Source organism: Aethalodelphis obliquidens, unplaced genomic scaffold (genome assembly GCF_003676395.1).
Source record: "Aethalodelphis obliquidens isolate GAN/ISIS:26980383/991018 unplaced genomic scaffold, ASM367639v1 scaffold70, whole genome shotgun sequence".
Lineage (NCBI taxonomy): Eukaryota > Metazoa > Chordata > Mammalia > Artiodactyla > Delphinidae > Aethalodelphis > Aethalodelphis obliquidens.
The window spans coordinates 4,803,696-4,819,494 of record NW_020838014.1 but is presented as its reverse complement, the minus strand read 5'-3'; the positions used below and the strand labels follow the sequence as shown (position 1 = coordinate 4,819,494).

General features: G+C 46.7%; 2 protein-coding genes across 9 annotated transcripts in view; both read left to right on the top strand.

The window, feature by feature from the left end:
• IGSF3 (immunoglobulin superfamily member 3) overlaps window positions 1-3,726 on the top strand; it is a 98,862-nt gene extending 95,136 nt beyond the window's left edge. For 5 of the 8 annotated variants that reach the window (XM_027091038.1, XM_027091039.1, XM_027091037.1 and 2 more), the window contains 2 exons: window positions 571-795; window positions 2,976-3,726. In XM_027091038.1, coding sequence (XP_026946839.1) covers window positions 571-795; window positions 2,976-3,067 — 317 coding nt within the window. In that variant the 3' untranslated portion in view covers window positions 3,068-3,726. Of the gene's footprint in view, window positions 1-570 lie in introns of all 8 variants that reach the window. The other 3 variants (XM_027091043.1, XM_027091042.1, XM_027091040.1) reach the window with 2 other exon arrangements.
• Window positions 3,727-6,935: 3,209 nt separating this feature from the next.
• CD58 (CD58 molecule) overlaps window positions 6,936-15,799 on the top strand; it is a gene marked incomplete at its 5' end in the record, with an annotated part of 38,869 nt that continues 30,005 nt past the window's right edge. Inside the window, one exon of the mRNA XM_027091045.1 lies at window positions 6,936-7,251. Coding sequence (XP_026946846.1) covers window positions 6,936-7,251 — 316 coding nt within the window. The remainder of the gene's footprint in view (window positions 7,252-15,799) is intronic.

Genomic DNA, 15,799 nt, shown 5'->3' with positions numbered 1-15,799 from the left:
TATCCAGGAATAACTAACACTGTGTTCTGTGCAGCCACAGATACACTGCAGACATTTGTAAGTGGTCCATAACGACTTTTTAATTGATAACATTAATCAAATGAGCATCATTTCTGGTAAAACTGCTCTCAGAAGCTGGTGGGTAGAGAATGTGTTCTGTTCCAAAGAAGGACATTGGCAGCAGAGCTAAGTGCAAAGGGACACGTAAAATACAACCAGGAAGGAGGTTCAGGCTGAAGTGGATTCAGCATCTTCACCACCCCAGATACAGTTGAGTTCACAATCAATAAATTACACTTTCTTGTGTGGCTTTCCGAGCAATACAACTGACTCTAGTGGGAAATGGAGGCATGGCTTTGTTTGAACTTCCAGCTGTGTTGGAAGAGATGCGGTTGTGAAAACAAGAATACCAGGGTAGTCTGCCCTCCAGTAGTGGCAGGAGGGGAAAGACAGGGTGGATGCAGGAGTCCTGCCAAGTTGCATCCATGCAGTTGGGTGGGGTCTTCAGGAGTGAGTGAGAGTCCAGGTTCTCAGCCCTCATTGTCCTGTCACCCTCTCGGTCCTTTTCAGGTTCCACCCTGCAGTCCATCATCTGCTCCAACGATGCGCTCTTCTACTTCGTCTTCTTCTACCCTTTCCCTATCTTTGGCATCCTTATCATCACCATCCTGCTGGTGCGCTTCAAGAGCCGGAACTCCAGCAAGAACTCCGACGGGAAGAATGGGGTGCCCCTGTTGTGGATCAAGGAACCACACCTCAACTACTCCCCCACTTGCCTGGAGCCCCCTGTGCTCAGTATCCACCCAGGAGCCATAGACTAAGGGGACCCCTGGCGGTCATAAGCCACAGAGGAGCTGAGGCTCTCCCCACTGCCTCTTGCTCTGCGATCAGACAGCGGACAGCACCCGACCTCTGGGGCGCTCCCACGGAACGCGGTCGGACTTGCGAAGCGTTCGGAGTCACCGCTCAGCCAGAGGCGGACCGCCTCTAGGTGGCAGTCTTGGTTGGTTATAGCTATTTTCGAGCAGGTGGCGCCATCCTGCCGAATTAGGTTGCTTGTTTCTGTTTTCGGTAATGTGGTGAGTAGCTCCCGGTGCCCCGTCTACTCACTGGTTTATATAGCATTCTCAGATATAGATGTTACAGGGGTTCTTATTCTTTGTAAGGGACGCTTTTTCAATCCCTTTGGTTTACGCTTTTTGGATTCCGTCATGTTGTGGACAAATTACCCTTAAATACGACTGATGGCAGCAGGAAGGACGAACTTTATAGCGCAAAGGAATCTCTTCCAAGACTTTTTTTCATTTTTGCACACTTGAAAATGCCACCCATGGATCAAAATATACCCAAACATTTTTTACTTCCTTAACGAGACTTGAAAATTATGTGTAGTGTGGGCCCAATTTGTATCTTATATTTTCCCTCAGCTGGAGTTGTTGGAACCACTTTGTAGTCAAGATGAAAGCATTGAATTTTGCTTCAAAGAACTGTATGTACAAGATAAATCCTGCATAACCCCACTAGGAGTAGATAGCGCCCAGCCTAGCCTATCTGTTGGGGAGGCAATAGGCTTCATCCCAACCTTGCCAAAAAATGAGCAGACTCTGTTGGAGAACGAGTCAGAAGCTCCAAACAGCACACACTTTGCAAGTTAAAGTGGGCAGAGGGCTGCTTTTAGCAGCTACTGACTTTCAGATTGATCAAAGTCACTGATTAGTGAAAGAAGGAACCAAGGCTGGTCGTTGCCTTGGTCTGTTCTGCAAGGGCAGTCTCTGACTGATAATTGCGAGCAGGTGGGCTTCTATTTTCAGGTGCTTTGCCAAACTCTTAAGGGAAAATGGCCAGTGAGCCTGCAGAGGGCCCAGCAGCCCCCACATACACTGTCGGGAGGCACTGGGGGCTGGTTGACAGCTAAGGTTCGTGAACGTTGGGACAGTCAGCCAGCGGTGAGGGGGGGTTTCCAGAGCCAGCCACTGTAGAACAGGGAGGAATAACTACCTCCCTGGAGATATGAAGACTAGATTTTCCTTCTTCCTTCCAATTAGATTTTTCTCAAAGATACTGACGTCTCTCTCCTTCGCCGTTTGACCTGCATCTCACTGCCATAAGAATATCTGCCCAGGTGAGGCCCAGACGTGGCCCTTTGTAATCTTTATGGATTACCTCATCTCAGCAGAAAGTGATCACATGCCTTTGTCCGTGGATTTTTTCTCTTTCCCTTTCTTAGCTCTTGTTTGTGGCTTTAGGTGATTTGGTTGTTCACTGTCATGGCAGCTTTTCATGTGAATGCCCCTTAAAGCCTGGCGAAGGCCAGTGTCACCTGTTATTTCACACTTGCTGGGCAAGATGCCGGGCTCCGGAGCATCATTGGTTGCAAGTGTTTCCTTTTGTGCACTCCATGAAGATGTTTTCCTGCCCTGGCTTTCTCAAGTTTTGCTGGCCACAAGTTCCATCTCCCTTCCTTATGAACTTGCAGCTTGAATCCCAAGGGAGTTCCCACTTTGGAAAAAACCTCCAGGGATTCTGGAACTAGGTCTAACCAGATCGATTAGTGTGAAACCCTGTCCTGGGACAGAACAGACTCCAGGGGAGCGCTATAGGATTCCAGGCCACGTGGGTACTGATCCTCATTGGCGTGTGCGGGTGTGCAGGGGGCCTGGGTGCTCGGCAGGTGCTTTGATGTGTCATAGCCAAGGGGGAAGCAAGGCAGCTGCCCGACCGTCTTCTGAGGGGCTTGCATAGCCTGCCTTCTCTCCCTCCCAGATACACCAGTCCTCTCCTGTGAGACTGTAGGCGCGGCCACCTGAATCCCACTGAAGCCTCATGTGCTCATCCCCATTTCTTGTGCTGCATCAATGCTGTAGAGGTACACAGCAGGCGCAGCGTTGAGGACATAAGGCGGTCTTTGGCCCCATTTCTTCACTTCAGGGTGTGGGCTTTCAGTGGGAAATTGCTGGACCTTAATTCATAGACAGAGTCAGCTCGAGAAGACGATGTACATTCCCTCTGTCTGAAAGGAAAGATGCCGGAGGGCTGGCTGGAACTGGGACGCATAATGAAGATCTGAGTTTGAATTGGTTCACAGAAGAAAGAAAAGCCAGTGCTGCACATAAGTAAGTGAAGCACTTGCAGGAGATTTGAAAGGAAAAAAGAAACCGAAGCCAGTATTTTAATAACTTTTTTTTTTTTCTGTGCGTTTTCTATTGGGCCAGGGGATACTGTCAAAGGGTGAGCTTTTCAGCTTTCTATGAAAATCCCCAGGACCTTCTTTCTTTGGCCATTTCTATGGAAATGTGGCGTCAGATGAGTGATAATGGTGGCCTCCGGTGGCTGGGAAGCCTCACTGCAAGTTGCCTACAGGAGAGACACGCAGAGGAAAACTGCCGACTGCTCTCTTGACTTATCTACATCTACGATGTTGCATTAATGAAAAACGACACTGTGCTAGGCCCGTTCCAGGACATGGATGTGACCACACCCTCTTTCCCTAGGGTGTTTCTGTAGCAAGTTTTCATATTCTTTTCAAACAATGGTTTCTCTGCGTTAACTTTTGAAGAAGAAAAAAAAGAGGTAGGGTAGGCAAACTACCCATGCATGATGTAGAGAGCTGTTGATTTGTTTGTTTTTTTAAAGGAAAACTATTTGTAAGATGTTGCACTAAAATGTTTTATATACACTTCAGAGACCTGTAGTAAATTATGTTGAAAATATGGCTGTTTACATTGACTAGAGTCCACTGTCCTTCTTTCTCCTCGCTAATCAGCCACTCTGTCCACGGAGCTGTGCCCTGGGGGCCTGGAGTCCTGCCCCTGACGTTGGCTTGCTAAACTCAGGGTTTGTGAATTGCGGCTTCTATTATCACGCCTCACCCCCAGTGCAAGTGGCACCTTTGTACAAGTGATAAAAACCACCCCTTTCTCAAGACACTTTACTCTCAGCTGCTGAAAATGTACGTATATCACACATACATACATACACACACATATCCACCCTGACTGTCAAGGGCAGAGTCGTGCACCGCTCAACACACAGGCCTGGAGGCCTGACAGGCCAGTTCAGAATCTAGCTTTCTTTTGGGTGGGAGTGGGGTGGAGGTGGGGAGACAGGATGCAGTGAGAGGAGACTGATAGAGGAGGGGAGCAGGAACCTGGGACAGCGTTCTCCTTTGTCTTGGCAGCAAGAGCACACCATCTTCTTCAGACTCTGTCGTATTGTCCTGACAGTGAAATGCTCAGCAAGCCTTTTCCAGGATGGAGGAAAGCGCAGGAGCTGCGCATTCCCGTGCACTGAGCCCACGGAACACACCCATCTCTGTTCCCTGCACAACTCAAATGCTGGGAGGTTTTGGGGGGAGTTCACCACATCTGCAAATTGAGAAGAATAATAGAATGTTTATAGCAGCGACACGTGATTAGTCAGAACCCATCTGTAATTCTTTAAAATTCACAGAATGCAAAAGGAACTAGATGGAGGTAAAAAGCAGAAGGAGGTACTTCCTTTTCTTCTTCTTCTTTTTAAAACTCAAGCCTTTCAAAAGCTTTAATATGTGCTTTCCTCTGCTCCCCAGCCCCATTTGCTGCATCCTTATCAACTTCTTGCAGCTGCTGGCTTGGTCGGGAGTTGAAATGTGACTGTTTATCTCTTGGGTACCCAGAATGGTTCCATGTTAAGTCTTATGTATTATTTTTGCCTAATTTTTTCCAAATGCTCTCTTTTTGCCAGGGAGCATTTTAAAAAGGGAAACAGAGTATTATGGAATAAAGATTACCCCTCCACACACACACACCCTTCGTGCAAATCCGCCCAGGGTTGATATAAATGAAGTGAATATACACTTCCATATGGGGCAAGGACGATTTTCACGTATGCAGGATTAGAATCAGTGTTTTGCTCTGTCTTTCTAGGATTCCCAAGCTTCTTGGGTGTAGTTCCAAGCTTGGCAAGAACTAGAGCCAGAGAACTAGAGTGGCATGCTGGGAAGAGCAGCAGCCCATCCACGCCACACAAGCAGACTGAACGAGCCCTCCTTTTTTCCCCTTCTAGTCCATGATTCTTTACAGTGATGAGCAGATAAAACTGGACCTCTCAACACTGGTCACAGGATGTAAAATACATCCAGCCCTCCTTTGGGTGGCCAGTGCTCAGTATATGGATAGGGCCTTTTGGCCCATCTGCCTAATGCATTGCAGGTCCAGCCTTTCTGAGCCACTTTTGACTCATGAAGTCTGCTAGACCAGGCATATAAGGGCTTCTAAAAACGTTTGCTGGAAGCACAGCATTTCTCTTGATGAAAGAGCTGGCACCATTCGTTGGCCAGAGAAGCAGCCAGTCGAGGAAGACCTACTAAACCATTCCTTGCCTGATACCTGGAGACCATGACCTGGGGAATACTTCCCAGCCCAGGTGACTGGGCAGTCCTTTCCTCAGCCCTGCTCTCGAGGGGGCCGACAGCTTTTGCTGGACAGTCCAAACAGCAGTATAGCTGCCCATCCTGTATGAACGGGTAAGAGTGGTACTTTGGACTTACCCTGGGTTGGACTCCCAGTTCTGCACCTTACTCTGTGTCCTTGGGCAAGTCATTTACCTTCTCAGAGCCTCAGTTTCCTAATCTGTAAAAACAAGGACAGCAATAAGATTAAATTAATGCAGGTAATGCACTTAACACAGGGCTTGGCTCATAGTAAGTACTCAACAGATGTTTGCTGTTATATCACTTCCCAGCTCAAAAACTTTGAGGGGCTCCCCAGTGTTTAAAGTTCTGATTCCATCTTATCTTTCCAAGTTAGCCCGAGTTCTTACCAGCCCAGAGCAGAGGAGAAACTTGATCGTCTCACATTTTGCGCTACACACTGTACCTGCCTTGTGTTCCCAATATCTTCAGATGATAGGGAATGTTCTAAGCTCATGGTACAGAACATCAGTCCCAGAAATTTCACGGATATAGACACCTTCTACAATTTCATGGCTAATGTAAGAAATAATTTATGAATTCTTAACAGGGTAGTTCAAGTGTCTTGAGTGGAGGTCCCCACCTGAGGGTGATGGTAATGACAGCAACAATAAAGCACACTTCCACCGCTTCACAACTGGCAAACATGTTGGTGTTTGTCGGCACGTCAGAGAGTCCCGTTCAAGAGTCCAGCTCACGGGAGGAGTTTCCTGCTCACATGGTAACGAAGAGTTCCCTCAACTGCAATGGCTGAGCAGGGATCATTCTGGTGCCACTGTCTGAAAGAATGGGGGCTGACCGGGAGACTGATGCCAGTAGCTGGTTCTGGGAATACAGTAGTAATTGAGTCTGGGATCAGATGGATTTGAGGGGAGAGGACTAGCGAATAAAATGCGGAATTCCAACCGCCCGCTGCAGCACGAGGGAGAGAGGTTTGGGGAGGCCAAACGGAGAGGGAGTGAGCAGCGAGGGCGAGTCCACAGTAGAGATGGAGGAAGAGTGAAACAAAGAGGAAACGGAGAAAGGAGAAACCCAAGGCTGGAAATCTCAGTTCCCAGTGAGGGAGTGTTGGGGTGAGGTCCGTCTTAACGAGAAGGTGGCTGCACTTGAATGAGAAGCAGGCACTTGGGGGAGGGGTATTGGGGCCGCACCAGGGGACCCCACACAGTCTAGCAGTCGTCTAGGATGTTGCCCGTTTCCTTTTGTCTTAATATTTGAGGAAGCTGTCTTGTCCAGGGTCGTAGTAGCGAAGTGACTGGCAGGAAAAGCGAGGCTGCGCGACTGCGGCTGCTGGAAAGCGCTAAAGGAATAAAGCGCTTCAGAACCTCCCTGTCCCGGCACAGAGCTCTGCTGTCACCTCCAGCCGAGTGGGGCGCAGTTTTCGGGGAGCGACGGTCCGATACCCCCGGCTATGGGGGCGTCTCCATCACGTTCCAAATGCCAAGGAAAAGTGCGGGAGGTGCGGGAGGAACGAGGATAAACCTGGTGTGAAAACGCAAGCCACTTTTGGGGGAGAGCTCCACAGAGGAGGGCGGGGGGCGGCAGAAGAGCAGGAAGTACCCGGGGCCCAGACCGCGTTCTCGGGAGGGGGGAGAAAAGGCGCACCAAGACGTCATCCGGGGCCTGGCGGGACGCGCGGGGCGGGGCGCACCGCGGGGCGGGCTCTCTCTCCGTCCGCCAGGCGGAGGCGACGCCCGGCTGGGTCCCTGTCGTGGAAGCTGGCCCGTCCGCTATGGCCGCGGGGAGCGCCGCGGGGTGGGCCGTGGGGGCCCTCGGAGTGGTCTGCCTGTTGCTCCGGTTGGGTGAGTGGAGGCCTCCCCCGGGAGCCCGCGGGGACCGGCAGCGCGGGGTGTCAGTGGCCCCGGGGCTCCAGGGTCGGGTGGACGGGCGCGGCCCGAGGCCGCTGCAAGGTGGGGTGGTGGGGTTGGCGTGGGGCACGCAGCCCGCGCGCGGGACTTGGTCGTGTCACCCACAGGTCTCCCTAGGGTGGTCAGCAGGAAGCGTGGACCGCAGACTCTGAAGCCTGTTTGGGAAAAAGAAGGACGCGACTCCTTCTCGTTCACCTCCCCTAGGCTCTTTCCTCCCTCTGGGGAGCCTTCTTAACCTCCACGATCCCCGATTCCCACTCGTGTTCCTCCGGAAGGGGTGCCTTTTCAGTGCGACTCAAGTGACTAAGTTACTGCTTCCAGCCGGAGGTGCCGTAGCGCAGAACTTGAGGGGAACTTGGTTCGCCGCTTCCGCAGCGCGGGAGCTTGTCTCGGGCTGGCCTCCCTGGCCAAGGAACGCGCTCTTTGCGCGCGCGCCGGCCTCCGCGCTGGGGGTGGGCGCGCTGCGGCCAAAGCCAAGTATGCCCGCGCCCGCGCGGAGGGCGGCAGTTCAGAACTGCCCTGCGGCGGGGAGGCGAGGGCCTCAATTCAGAATTCCTAAGGAGTGTCGGCTGGTCCCCTTTCCCCTCCCTTCCGGACATGAAAGGACTAACATGTGAGTGTCTAGGACTGTGTTCATCCCTTTCACGCTTCTTCAGCTAAATCGTCACGACAGCGCCATGAAATAGTTATCTTTGTCTCAATTTTTTACCTCCCCACCCTTAGCAACCTCTCCCCACACAGGCCCCTAGTTAAGTCATAACCAAACCCCTGAAGCATAGTAACAACCCCCTTAACTAGTACTTCTTTTCTTGGAATTTCCTGCCACCGGCGCCTTAGCCCACACCCCTGATGAACATCCCCTCTCCACTCTGCGTTCAGCGTTTATTGAGTGCCTTTGGGGTGCATGCATCTGTGGCTTACAGCTTGCGGAATGGGGGGTTGAGATACGTTCAAAAGAACCTACAGTGTAAGGCACAGAAGTAAATGTTGTAAGAGAGGTAAAGTGCTGTGGGCGTGCAGGGGGAAGACAGCAACATCTTTTGTGAAATCAAATATCTTTTGTGAAATCAAATATCTTTTGTGAAGCAGAAACTTCATGGAAGGGAGGGTATTTGAACCTGACCTCCGAGGACAGGTGGTATGTGAACATGCCGTGATGTGGGAAAAGATTCCAAGAGCAGGAGACCAGGAAAGAAAGACAGGGGAGCAGGGTGTAGAGGGTGACCTTGGGCAGTAGGGAGTCATCAGTGTCACCGGAGAGTTGCAGTGCCCACGGGAGCTTGAGGCCCCCTAGGGGAGCCCTGAATGTCCTCTTTGGGAGCTGGGATTCTCTTCTGCAGGCGAAGGAGACCTCTTTCTGGGCCTGACAGGATCAGAGCCATCCACTTAGGAAGAATTAATCTGGCAGCAGTAAAGAGAAATGATTGTAGTTGAGAGGAATTGGAGGTGGGGGACCAGGGCAGGTACCATCACAGACCCCAAAGAGCTTTGAGGGTTTCATATGCTGGTGGCTATGGGCAGGAGGGAGAGGCATATGCAGAGGTTGAAGGGATAAGGTAACTCCTCCAGAGGCACAGGTCTCTCCCCGGTCCCAGAATGCACCTTTGGTCACTACTGCCTGCTCTATGCTCTCTCTTCAACTGAAAATCCGGTTTACCCATCAAGCCACACCTCCTCTAGGAAGATCCTCTGAACTAGCTGGTTTCTCCCACCTAATTCATTTATTTATTCAGACGTCATTTCGTTCCGCAAGCATGAATATCGCCTTCTCTGAATAGGCTTTGCGCTAAGGGAAACCGTGTAGGTCTGCAGTGAGCCCTTTGGGGGCCAAGCCCACCCCACTAGGGAAAGCTGCCTAACAGTGATGAAGAGTATCTGCTCCCAGAGAGATGCCTGGCCTCTGACCTGGCCCCGCGCCTCGCAGTTAAAACTTCTGGATGTTACCTTACTTCTGTGTGCCTCCACACCTTTGCCTTTAAAGAGAGCGCCACTCACATGAGAGAAAGGATAATAATAATATCTGCTTAATAGGATGACTGTGAGCATCAGCCATTCAACACGCACTTATGGACTTTCAACTATGTGTCAGCACTGGGAAGCTTACATTACGGTGGGGGAGAGACAGTAAGGAAATAAAGCAGTAACTATGTAGTTGTTGGGTGGTGGTGAACATTTACTAATATAGAGATTACTAGTGCAGAGGCAAGGGAAATGGAAGTGGTTAATAGTTCCTTTTAATTTTCTAAAATTCTGGAAGATTTAAAATCTTTAGAATAGTTGCCAAAATAGTAAAGTGAACACTTACACACCTTTCTTCTTGAATCACCACTTATTAACATTTTATCACATTTGGGTTACCTCTCTCTATATACACCCACACCCATCCAGTTAACTTTTTTGTTGTTGTTGTTAAATCATTTGAGAATTGCAGTTCTTATGACAACTTAACCCTAAACATTTCAACATAGGTCTTTTTTTTTTTTAATATTTGTTTATTTATTTTGGCTGTGCCGCGTCTTAGTGGCGGCACGCGTGCAGGATCTAGTTCCCCAACCAGGGATTGAACCTGGGCCCCCGGCATTGGGAATGAGTAGTCTTACCCACTGGACCACCAGGGAACTTCCAACATAGGTTTTCTAAGAATAATATGTTTGCAGTTAAGCCCTGGCACCATTATCACAGTCAGGAAATATAGCTTGATACAATACTGTTTTCAGATAGGGTCCAGAAGCCGATCTTGGATCACACACCAGATTTGGTAGTCATTCCTCTTTAATCCCCTTAAATCTAAAAATCTAAACTGTTGCCAGCTTCTTTTTTTTTTTTTTTTTTTTTGCGGTACGCGGGCCTCTCACTGTTGTGGCCTCTCCCGTTGCGGAGCACAGGCTATGGACGCGCAGGCTTAGCGGCCATGGCTCATGGGCCCAGCCGCTCCACGGCATGTGGGATCTTCCCGGACCGGGGCACGAACCCATGTCCCCTGCATCATCGGCAGGCGGACTCTCAACCACTGCGCCACCAGGGAAGCCCAAGCCAGTTTCTTTTTCTCTTTTCTACTTTATGGTATTGCCCTTTTTGAAGGGGTCTGGACTAGTTTTTTTTTTTTTTTTTAATAAAAATGTCCCTCGATGTTGAAGTACATGCTTAGATTCTGGTTTAAACATTCCTGGGCAGGAATTCTCACAGGTGTGCATCTCATCAGGCTGCAGATGCAGTCCATTTGTCTCATTATTGGAGACGTTAATGTTGATGATTTGGTTAAGGTGAGGTGCACCAGGTTTCTCCATTGTAGAGGAGAAAATACAAGCGTGTGAGTACAGATTTTGCATGCTCGGTTCCTAACCACTGGAAATATCGCAATAAAGCAAGCCGTAACGAGTTTTTTGATTTCCTAGTATATTTAAAAGTGATGTTTATACTATACTGTAGTCTATTAAGTGTGCCATAGCATTATGTCTAAAAAATGTACATACCTTAATTAAAAGATACTTTAGTGCTAAAAAATGCTAACTACCATCTGACAGTGCAGAGTTGTCACAAAATTTTAATTTGTAAAAAAACACAATATCGGGCTTCCCTGGTGGCGCAGTGGTTGAGAGTCCGCCTGCCGATGCAGGGGACACGGGTTCGTGCCCCGGTCTGGGAAGATCCCACATGCCGCGGAGCGGCTGGGCCCGTGAGCCATGGCCGCTGAGCCTGCGCTTCCGGAGCCTGTGCTCCACAACGGGAGAGGCCACAACAGTGAGAGGCCCGCGTACCGTAAAAAAAAAAACAAAACAATATCTACAAAGCACAGTAAAGCAAAGCACAATAAAATGGGTATGTCTATAATACCTGATTCATTAAGTAACACTTTGAGATTGTGTGAATATCCTGTTTTCCAACAATCTTTCACCCAATGTTTTACAACCCAGTGGCGATTCTTCCCGCTAAAATGTTTGTAGATAGCAATTTTGTATCCCTATTTTGTTTATACTTTATTGACATTCTTCAGTAACAAAGAGCTTCTGCACCTCCCTTTTTAATTTTCTTTTTTTTTTTTAATACTAGTAAGGACTCGTGTATTATTTAAGATGGCATTCCTGTCATTTTTCATTTTGATGCTCAGTGATTCTGTATTTGGCAAGTGAGAACCCTTCCAAGTTTCAGTGTCCTTTTGCCATGTTTCCCTCAGTTTTGAGCACTTTCCTTACTTTCTGGTGTAGAAGGGTGTTCTGGACTCATTTTGTTCTTTTCCTGACTCAGCCTTGGAATCATTAGATTCCTTTTTTCCTGTTAGTGGGGGATGGTATTTAGAAATTAAGACCTGGGTGCTAGGTGTGCTCAAGACTCTTGGAGCCATAGCTTCTAGGCCCTGTCAGTTTTCAGTGCTAGGAAATAGTTTTCACAAAGTCAGGCATTCATCTTGTTACTGCAAAAGCTAATCCAACAATTCAGTTTTTCCTTTTCCTCCATTCCATATTAGTACCTCCCTTCCCCAAGGCGTGAATTCTATTCTTAGTAGCATTAGTATATTTTCCAAATCTACATTAAACACAAACTAATTCCATAATTGCTATGCCAATACTACTCCCAAGCACAAACTTTACTAAATACAGTTCAAGATTTCTTAGCAGTTCTTTTTATTCTTTCATATATCCCACTAAATATGTATAGAACACTGTATTTTCAAGTTATTTGAATTTTTCTTCTGTGTGGTTATGTTATCAAAGTGATACATAGTTGCATTAATTTGTTTCTCTTTCTATTCAGTTTTAGGGTTTCCCCCACCTTGATTTAATTTTTAAATATGTAAACTATTAACATGGTTCAAATCAAAACCATATACAGCTGGCCTTCCATATTTGCAGATTCAACCAGCTGCAGATTAAAAATATTCAGGAAAAAAAAAATTCCAGAAAGTCCCAGAAAGCAAAACTTGAATTTGCCACATTCTGACAACTATTTAAATAACATTTACATTGTATTAGGTATTATAAGTAATCTGGAGATGATTTACAGTATATGAGAGGATGTGCATAGGTTATCTGCAAATATTATGCCATTTTATATGAAGGATTTGATCATCCTCAGATTTTGGTATCCACTGGGATCCTGGAACCAATTCCCTGTGGATACTGAGGGATGACCATAAAAAAGTATGCTCAGGGGCTTCCCTGGTGGCACAGTGGTTGAGAGTCCGCCTAATGATGCAGGGGACACGGGTTCGTGCCCCGGTCCGGGAAAATCCCACATGCGGGAAGATCCCACATGCCTCGGAGCAGCTGGGCCCGTGAGCCATGGCTACTGAGCCTGTGCGTCCGGAGCCTGTGCTCCACAACGGGAGAGGCCACAACAGTGAGAGGCCCGCATACTGCAAAAAAAAAAAAATATATATATATATATATGTATATATGCTCAGAAATTCTATTCCCCCCCTTCCTCTCCCCCCATAACATATAATTTGTTTCAGTTTTATCTTTGTTTCTTTTTGCAGTTATAAACAGATACATATGTTTATTTCTAACTCCCTTTTTTAAACAACAGGTAACATACTCTGTGTACTCTTTTGTACCTTGTTTTTGTCAGTTAACCATATGTCTGGAAAATCGTTCCATATCAGTTCATAGAGATCATCCTCTTTTTTTTTTTTTTTTTAACAGCTTCATAGTGCTCCATGGGGTGGAGGTATGATATTTCATTGTCACTCTCTGGTGGTTAGTATTTTATGTAGTGTGGTCAGGGGAGGGTCTCTTTAAAAGGGTAACAGTTGAGTGTAGACTTAAAAGGAAATGATGGAGCAGGCCAGGTTACCATCTGGGAGAGTAGTATTCCAGACAGAGAGGACAGCAGCAAAAACCCTGAGATAGGCTTCAGCCGTTTAAAGAACTTCGAGGAGGGCACTGTGCTGGAGAGTAAATAGGAAATGAAGTTGTACAAGTAGTCAGGGCTGGACCCTAGAAATAAAGTTTTGTGGGCCCTTTTTTTTTTCAATAAATTTATTTATTTATTTATTTTTTGCTGCGTTGGCTCTTCGTTGCTGTGCGTGGGCTTTCTCTAGTTGCAGAGAGCAGGGGGCTACTCTTCGTTGTGGTGCACGGGCTTCTCATTGCGGTGGCTTTTCTTGTTTCGGAGCACAGGCTCTAGGCACCTGGGCTCAGTAGTTGTGGCTTGTGGGCTCTAGAGCTCCGCAGGCTCAGTAGTTGTGGCACACCGGCGTAGTTGCTTTGCGGCATGTGGGATCGTCCCGGACCAGGGCTCAAACCCGTGTCCCCTGCATTGGCAGGCGGATTCTTAACCACTGCGCCACCAGGGAAGTCCCTGTGGCCCTTTGAAAGACTACATTTTTTTTATTCCCAGTAAAATAGGAAGTCTCAGAGAGTTATGAACAGGAGTGAAATTGTAATGAGTGTTTAAATGAATGATTCTGGATGCGGCGTGGAGGATGGTCCTTGCTGATGAAAAAAGAGAAGCAGGGAGACCAGTTAGGAGGCTGCGGGAACAATGACTGGGTGGGGGTGGGTAAGAAATGACTGGGGTTGGGGTGAGGAATTGAAGATAGCAGGGTGTGTTTTGAAGGTAGGGCTGGCAGGATTTGGCCCTGGTTTGCATCAGTGGGGTAACATGTGGACAGGACCTAGGTAGCGCTGGGCAAGTAGCAAGATCAAAAATAGGAACTGTTGTATTAGTTAGCTCTCATTAGCAGCGCCTGCCTTATTCTGCAGTGGTTGACCTTTTTTGGATCCTTTATCTTGCCAGTTGTCTCTCCAGCTAGATTTTAGATCCTTGTATGCAGGAACCAAGTCATGTACCACTTCATATAAAGTTTCTTTCATTGATTTAAATGTATTTGTTTATTTATTTGGCTGTTTTGGGTCTTCATTTCTGTGAGAGGGCTTTCTCTAGTTGCGGCGAGCGGGGGTCACTCTTCATCGCGATGCGCGGACCTTCTCACTGTCGCGGCCTCTCTTGTTGCGGAGCACAGGCTCCAGATGCGCAGGCTCAGTAGCTGTGGCTCACAGGCCCAGTTGCTCCACGGCATGTGGGATCTTCCCAGACCAGGGCTCGAACCCGCGTCCCCTGCACTGGCAGGCAGACTCTCAACCACTGCACCGCCAGGAAAGCCCCTCTTTCATTGATCTCTTTTAATATTTTTAACAATACAAATTGTTAAATCTGGACATTAGATGATAAAGTATTGGTCAGACATTTCCCCATTTTAAATTATCATTATCTCACATTATTATGTGAGACTTGTTCATATGCTTTGCTTAATTAAGATTCAGAGAGCCTGTGAGATTTTATTTATGAAACGTAATCCAAATCAAAATAGTGTTGTGTTTTCCTCTCAAAAAACTAGATCCAGTATTATAATGGGGTATATATAATAGTTGTCATGAATTAAGCACGTGCTCTGTGCCAAGTGCTGTGCTTAGAGTTTTAGATTTTTGTTTTCATTTAATTGTCACACCAGTTTTATAAGGTAGAGACTGTTAAGGAGGAGAACAAAGTTGAGGTAGGTCAAGTACCTTGTCCAAGTTCACACAACAAATAAGTGGTAGAACCTGCTAGCACTTAGGTCTGTTTGACTCAGAGTCTATGTATTCCCAACCCAAGAATAGGTAAGCAACTTTTTGTTGATTGGTGCAGCCATAGTTAATCTCTTATATATAACATATATATTGTCCAACGTAATTTTGCTAAAGCATGTGAAATTATATGACAGCAAATTACCAATCACATAGATTGTATCCAATATTGTAATCTACAGTAGAGGGGTGGGGGAACCTTCTTTGGGCCACAGAATTCAGAATAGGGTTTTATTTATGTATTCATTTATTAACATTTTGCCATAATTATACCTTCTTTATACACCCACACTTCACTCCTAAATGCTTTGGCATAAGCCCAATAACATAATATTTATAAAAATTAACAGTAATCTCACAATATCACTTAACTTCTACTCTTACTCAAATTCCTCCAATTGTCACAAGGATGTCTTTTTTTAAATACCAGGATCTGATGAAATTTCACATTTTTCCATTTGTTGCTGTTTTTGTTTATTTTTGACAGGTATCTTTTAGGAATTTTGAAAAAGACTTACAACTACTTTTAAAGAACTAGATCTAGGAATTTGTTTCATTGCTGTCTTTTTACTGTTATTTGAAAAATTGAATTGTACACTCTATTTTGGTTATTTGTTTTTTCCCTTTTTAAATTGACTTACAATATTATCGATACATTAGTTTCAGGTGTAAACATAGTGATTCAATATTTTTTTACATTACAAAATGGTCACAATAAGTCTAGTCACCATCTGTCACCACAGAAAGTTATTACAATATTATTGACCATATTCCCTATGCTATACATTACATCTCCATGACTTATTTATTTTATAACTGGAAGTTTGTATCTCTTAATCTCCCTCACCTATTTCACTCACCCTCTCTATCCATCTTCCCTCTGGTAACCACCAGTTTATTCTCTGTATCTGTGA